General features: G+C 40.1%; 1 protein-coding gene across 1 annotated transcript in view; it reads left to right on the top strand.

The window, feature by feature from the left end:
- The first annotated feature begins 5,083 nt into the window (after window positions 1-5,083).
- LOC104496495 (pancreatic triacylglycerol lipase-like) overlaps window positions 5,084-7,634 on the top strand; it is an 8,354-nt gene continuing 5,803 nt past the window's right edge. The window contains exons 1-3 of the mRNA XM_010139625.1: window positions 5,084-5,105; window positions 5,784-5,938; window positions 6,750-6,875. Of these exons, the coding sequence (XP_010137927.1) occupies window positions 5,084-5,105; window positions 5,784-5,938; window positions 6,750-6,875 (303 nt within the window). The remainder of the gene's footprint in view (window positions 5,106-5,783; window positions 5,939-6,749; window positions 6,876-7,634) is intronic.

Raw genomic sequence — 7,634 nt, 5'->3', positions numbered from 1 at the left:
GGGGGGGGAAGGGGTGTGTGGAAATAGCATAAACAACCCTGCACAATAACTTCAATAAATTATCCCTACCACTCCTAATTTTAATCATAACCTGTTATATTCCCTGTACCTCATCACCTATGTTCCTCTCTTACGGATGTTGCCATAGAACAGAGCTTTTAGAATAGACTGCACAAAGCTGTGTTTGAGCTGCAGAAAGAATCTTCTTCCACCTTTGGCCACTTCATCCCTCAAGAAAACACGCATTCATTGGCAAAACTTCAGGGCAGAAGGAATTTTCCTTACTGGTTTTGATACTGGAGTGCAAAAGACTAATGATCATCTACTCCAGCCGAATCGAATAAGCAGTCAATTTTCCAACCTCTGGCATATAAGAGAAAGACAGAAGTCAGCCTGGAAAAGAGATGGAGTGTGAATGTGGTCTATTAAATGAAGAGTATCAAGGAGAATGCAAATAAGAGATGTCTTGTTCATTTTCTTCCTCACTAGTAATGGGGGGGCATGAAACGAAGCTGGAGGTTGCACACCTCAAGACAAATGAAAGGAGATGATTCTTCTTACAGTTGCTTAATTACAGTGTATTTCATACAGGATGCTGGGTGTGCTACAAGTGTGACTGAGTTCAGGGAGAGCTTGAACAAGTTCATGGAAGAGAAATTCTCAAGAACTTCTAAGGGATGGACAGTCAGCGTTTTGTGGCTTGCTACTTCCTACACAGATCCCAAACAATCCTGAAGTATTTAACCTCATTAAAGTGAGACGTTTTCTAGAAGGTGACACAGAAGTGCTGACATCTAACAATGCTGCTGAGCTACAAGCTTTCCTGGTATTAGTAAACTAGCATAGAAAATCCATTTCATGCTTGTCTGCGGGAGTAAATCCTCTGACTAATTCATTACAAATATGAAGATGCCTTGCTCGCGCAGTAACCTTTGCTTAAACAGTGGAGGAGAGCTGTGGAGTCTCACCGACTGCTGAAAGCATGAATGTTACTAAATAATCACTTCATGTGTTCTGAGACAAGCCAAGGGAACTTGAGCTCCAACTGATGCTCAATACTAGCTGGAATGATGGTTTATAAGAGTTGCAGAGTCCATGTTTGCATCTAAAACAAGCGATGACACTTTCATCATAGGTAAAATCCAAAGCCCTTGAATATATTGTTGTTCTAATATTAACTTGGCAACATCACTGAATCTTGTAAGCGATCTGAAATCTTTACACCAGGCTGCTATGGATGTCCATTTGCAGCAGAGGGGATTGAATGGTTTGGCTCTAGTATACCAGGTTCCAGAAAGGGTAGTTCTGGTTTCTTCGGCTCCCCAGAGAGCATATGCTCCAAAACAAATGGGTAAAGTCTATGAATTTGAATTAACAAGAATAATTTATTGAATCAGGCAGATCAATTTAAAATTTTGAGTGACCTGTTTCTGCAGTAAACTCTTCTTCTGAAGCGGGAAGAAATTGTGACGATAGAATGATTTGGTCAACAATAGAATTAAATCAGAAGCAGATACTAATTTTCTGTGGTGCCCTGAAATTCTAATGAATCAGCCTTTCTGAGTTTGTCTATAAATTTTTAGAGGTATAAAAAAATGCCCAAGCAACCACTCCCTTTGAACATGATACTACACACCTGATCGCCAGATCAGAATATACTGTGCACTGTGGCATCAGAGCTCTGAGCTCCTACTAACCGTCACTGAATCCAGCTTTGTCCAGGATGATCTACAATAACTTGGAAACAGACTTTTGTGTGTGTGCTTCTTTGAACCATTTCTTCCAAACACTTGGGCAGGATTGGGGTTTTTTGCAGAATTCTACTGGTGACTGGTTAACTGACCAATTTACACACTAACAACAGTCTCTAATTATGTGAGCAGAAGATAATGCACATGAATTCTAACGCGAATAATTCAGTACTTTACTGGACTAACTTAGTCTTGAAAAAATAAAAAAAAAAACAAACTCCCTGAGCTACATGCTAACCTTTCTTCTTAATTTTCTGTTAGAGGTATGGAGCACAGAGATCTCTTTGCTTATTCAATCTGCATCTAAAGAAATTAACTTTTCAAGGCTAGCTAAGGAAAAAAAAACCCAAACCTAGAAATGTTTTTGTACCTAGCAATCTTAAGAATTGTGCTAGATCTGAGATAATCCTTACCACTGATGGCTTAAAGGGAGTCTCCCCTTTGTGAACACGCTTAGCTTAGGAGCTGCCTATAATGTTAAACCCTGTAAGTATAAAGTGTTGTGATGCGAGATCCTCATTTGAGCCTACACAGAATCATAGAATCATTTAGGTTGGAAAAGACCTACACATAGGAACAAAGATTTCTAGGAAAGCCTGATCAGGAATGTTAACATAATAGTATGACAACAATGTAGTACTATATGAAAAGACATTGTTATCAAAACACTAAAAACTAAATTACTGCCATTAGTACAATTTAATTATGAAGATTTGTGGTGATTGGATGTGGTGACAATCTGCCCAAGGAACTGTTCTCCCCTGTTGAAAAGTGTTTATGTCGTCTGTTCAAAGAAAAGTCAGGTAATTCATCCAATAGCAAAATAAGAGATGAGAGAACTACAAGATTAACAAATAACAGATGACAGCCTGAGAAATATATTTTTTTTAATAATTTTGCATCCTTCTCTCTTCTTTCTGCCTTTTCTCAGGTAGCAGCTTAAACCTTGTGAACACACATGCCAGCTCATCTCAAAACATCTTTTTTGTGCTTTGATGTTGTAACGGCAGTCTTAACTATCAAATACAAATTTGAAAATTTTGCTTACGACTGTAAATTATTTAAGGCAAGGATCAGCTCCGGAAAAGTTGGTTTTGCAATTAAAACTCTGGAGTAAAAGACTGGGGCTCTGCTACAGCCTTCCAGTGTGACGCTAAGTCACTTGAATCCCGACTCAGCATCACACAGAGGCGAGCAGCCCAGCCAATAGCAAGAGCCTTGTTCCCAATCCAGAAAAGCTGTGTGTTTGTTCAGTGTTTACATCACACTCACCAGAACTTTTTAGCTTGAAAAATAATTACTGATGGATGGCAATAACACCTTGCTTGAAACTTTGCATTAAGCAGGTGGAGTCATGCAGCAACTGGTCTGAGCTGGTTTGTGTTATCAGTAGAGACGAGGACATCTCTTTCGCCACTAGCCAACAAAGTCACAGATGCAGCTGGGAACCGAAGCTTTGTGGGGCAGTGGTGGGGTGAGCATCCCTCTGCCGCATGCCCTTGGAGGGCAGACACAGTGTCCTCTTGCTTCATTCCTGTCTCGTCAAAAGGGCTTCTGCAAGGCTCGCTGCAATCCACTGGGAGGTGGACCCAGAGAACTTGCTCTGAGCTTGACCAAGGAGAAATTCAATACATTGGAGCCAAGAACACCTAAGGAACTGAAATAAGGTGCATCATGATAAGCCATGGGGTATTTGGTAAGTGGCTTGAGGAGGGGAGATGGAAGCAGGACATGCTTGAACCTGCAGTGGTTTTCACAGGGATAAACCCTTTGCACCTAACAGCATATTATGGACTTCAGGGAACTGGGGAGACTGGGAGTGCGGAGGTCAGGAAGGGGAACCTGCACAGGACTTACTGAAGGATCAATATTTTAATATTGTAAGAGAATTATCTTTTCTCTTTTGAAGTTGCTAGTAGCAGTACTGAGAGTACACTTTAAATGCTCTCCCTACCTCACCTCGAAGGAAATGACTGGTTCCATTTACTCTGATGTTTACCCACCTGCTGGTGATTACCTGATCAGGCAGATCAGGGCCGATAAGCATACGTGGCTGATAGCAATGATCAAAATGAGATTTCAAGACTAGCTATATGATCTGAAACATAAATTAAATTGGTTCCTCAGTTCTTTTAAATACGATCACTGAATAGCAGTTCCGTAAGTAACTTATCTGTTAGAAGAAACATCACTCTGTAAAAATATGTTGTTGCAAATCCTTTAAGAATTTCATTTGCTTGCCTATAAATTGCAGCTCTAGAGAGAAAAAAGCTTTTGTTTGTTAAGGTCGGGAAAATAATCTTTAAGAGATGCTAAGAGGATATCCTGCATATGCAAAATCGCCACAGCAAACAGAAAGAATCCCAAAGGTATATTCTTGAAACCCTGTTACCTTCAAAGAAGTGTTGATTCTCTTGGCTCCAACTCATTAAATGCCTGCAGCAGTCCTGTGGCCACCATGACTTTTTTTAGTGGGTCAATGAAACCTTTAGATGAATTCCAGATTCTATTTTTAATTACATTTTGATTGTATTCTTATTTGCTTTAGATGTTTGCATGTGGATCACTACTCTCTTTCTTCTTGATGCAGCCAGAGGTAAGACACATAGTTGATCAAGTCTATGAGCAGTAAAAATTGTTGCGCACAGCTTACACCACAATATTTTAGAAAAAGGATGTGCTTTGGAAGAGGTATAATTCTTCATAAGAAGCACTCAGTTGTGTCACGTCTTTCCCATATTTGCCCTATTACGTTTTAATTCTGTGAAGGTTTTTGCAGCTAGCAAAGAGAATGGTAATTAGAAAGGTAATTTTAATATATAAATTGATATTGAAGTTCTTCCAGAACAGTTTCAGCTACCCACCCTCAACCCACACCAGCATTTATGGCAGCTACAATGCTTGTAATGCCAGCCTAGGCACTTACTCTTCACAGTGCTATGCAGAGAACAAGAAAACAGTCCTGGCCCAAAACACCTCGTTACCTACAGGATAGAGTTTGACAGGGGCAGGCACACAGGAGGAGCTGTGAGAAGCAGAAAGATGCAGTTCCAAAGTCCACTGGCATCAGAGGAAAGCCCCCTGTGAAAATGATCGGGTCACTTCTGGAGTCTCTAGCTGCAGCTCCACAATTAAAGCTTTTTCTCTGGATATATTTCCAATATGTATCACTGTCCTTGCATTTCACACAGCGTGACGAGTAAAGTCACAGTCTGAAGTAGTATGAATCATCACCTGTCCTAGGTTACAATAGTTTCTTCTTCTTTTCAGTATCTTTTTAAGAGCATTAAAAATTATTTGGGATTTCACAACTATTGTGTTAGTGGGTAAGGATGACATTTAATGGCAACACCCGTATGTCATATTTGCATCATTACTGTATTAAAGACACAACAGAAATTGGGAAACTCTAGTCCTTCAGGCACAGACCATAGTTCCCAAGGCTGTGCTTTGTTCTAAGCTTCCACTCAGATTCCACTTCATTGCTTCCACTAAAATCTTACGGTGATAAAATAATAAGGAAGAACTTTAATGTACGTTGTGGAGCAACTAGAGGTACCTATTTTAATGTTTTGGTTTCTTTTTACTCCTACGTGAGTTGTTGCATAAGAAATAACTATTTAAATAATCCCTGGAGGATTAGAACTAATTTGAAGGCCTGCTCTGCACAGACAGCTAAAGCTGTTTTGTACTCTGGATCCATAAAGGATAGAGATTTTACTACATTTTTCTGATTGCTGGGTTAACAGTATGTTTGACCAAACACATCCTGCATTATCCTGAGTTCATCAAGCTGAGCTCTGCCCTATGCTTGCAGCAGGGACCAGTCTTGAAGTTCCAGTCCCTGCTACATGCACAAGGCACAAGAGCACAGCGGAGCCCCTTAATGAAAAATGAACACACGTGCCATCCTAACATGAACCAGCCGTTTTCTGCGACCCTGGAATAAACCCTATCCTGCCGGCTTCGTGTAAAGTGGTGACACCTAACCTGCTGAGTGTGAACGCTAACGTTTTGCTTTGCATACCCCAGGCAGGGAAGTTTGCTACAAAAGGCTTGGATGCTTTACAGATGATCCTCCTTGGTCTGGGATCCCAGAGAGGCAACTGGCAGGCTTGCCCAGCTCTCCGGAAGATGTGAACACCCGTTTCCTTCTTTATACTAGAGACAACATCATGAAATACCAAGTAAGAAACTGCTTTGTTTTTAAATTCCAATAGTATACAACACATTCAGCAAATTATACAGGCTTCAGGGGTTTTTTATGTAAATGGCAGTCACAAACAGTGGAGATGTTTAATAATTTCTCCTGTTTGAGTCACCTCAGAACAAGTCCAACATCTCTAGCTGAGATGAGCTTTTAACGTTCATCAGTCTTTCACTGAAGGTGAGATGCATGCTAATTAGTGCGTGACATCCCCTTTTAAAGTTACAAAATCATAACAAAAACTGTCAGAGCCAAGTTCTAAAACAACCCAGTATTGAGAATTTCTTTAAAAGAAAACAATGCCTTCCTTCTCATTAAACCCCCAAATACCTACAGCCTCCGGTGTTATAGGCCTGGTGATCTTTCTGACAAAATATAAATAAGCTTAGTGATGAAGGTCTTATCCTCAAAGAAAATGAAAGAACAATAGATATAAATTCAGACGACGGTGTAACACCTTGCAGAAGGTGCAATCTTTGAATTTCTATTGCCAAGTTTGATAAAAATCTTCTATTTACCTGGCATGTTTTACCAGTATATCTCAAAGCATTGTTCAAAGGATGCCGGTATCATTAGTTCAATTAACGAGAGGAAGCGAATCATTTGTGGAAGTGATTAATCAATATCTCCCAGCAAGGGGTGGGGGTGAGGAACAAGACCCGTCTCTCCAGAGTGCAGAACTTTGTCTTAACCATTGGAGTATTCTGCCCTGTATCAAAATGTACACTGGGATGGAGCAGTCACATCCTTGTTGTGTTGTATGTTGGTTGTCTGGGTTTTTTTTGACACAGAAAATTTCTGCTACAAATCCTTCAACTATCAGAGCTTCAAATTTCCGAACATACAGGAAAACTCGCTTCCTCATACATGGCTATCTTGTTGGAAGGGACCTCCTCTGGATAGCAAATATATGCAGGGTATGGTATGACTATTATCTGACTGGTTTACTTCTATTTGAAAATGCAAATATCCACATCACCGCATTAACTGGCTTAAAAATTCTCCATAAAATTTACTGCCTCTGTTCTCTTGTTAATTCAGAGAATATACGAGGGGAAAAAAAATCTCAGAGTGAAGCTGAGTTCCACGTGACCCCCCTCTTGTTCCTAGCCATGAGTATAGTACACCTCAGCCTTCTGCTAAATGCCCTTTTGCAGCATTCACCTCCACAGGGAAAGCTATAATTAATTGATTTTTCAATTCCTTGCCAATAATAAAAGGGGGGAGAGGGGGTGGAGAAGCCACTTTTCTCACCTCAGCAAAAGGTCAGAACAAACATTTCAGCTTGAGTGAGGCATTTGATCTAATGAAAACAAAATGCTTTGTGCAGAAGGTTTGTTTCATTTTATTTAGGCACATTTCAAAAATGAAATTGTTTCAGAATGAGAAATCGGACTGTTACATTGCCAGAATTGTATAAATAGGCTATTTTGGTTAAAATATATCACTTTGAGGCTGAACAATTCCAGGTGTATATATTTTGACGGATAAAGCTTGGACAACAAAACAGGAGTTGTATCATCCTCTATTTCTAACTGGGGTACTGTCATTAGGAGAAGCTGATGTGTAAAGACATCTGGAACAGAAACCAGAACTGAAGCAAGATTCTGCTTCTGTTCACACAGAGCTCAAATCACTGCCTCCACTCTGCCTCCTTGTGTTGGTAATTCGGTGTC

This window comes from Buceros rhinoceros, unplaced genomic scaffold (assembly GCF_000710305.1).
Source record: "Buceros rhinoceros silvestris isolate BGI_N320 unplaced genomic scaffold, ASM71030v1 scaffold277, whole genome shotgun sequence".
In the NCBI taxonomy this organism is placed as follows: Eukaryota; Metazoa; Chordata; class Aves; order Bucerotiformes; family Bucerotidae; genus Buceros; species Buceros rhinoceros.
Note: the sequence above shows the minus strand (reverse complement) of the source record. Positions and strands in the feature narration are given on the sequence as shown.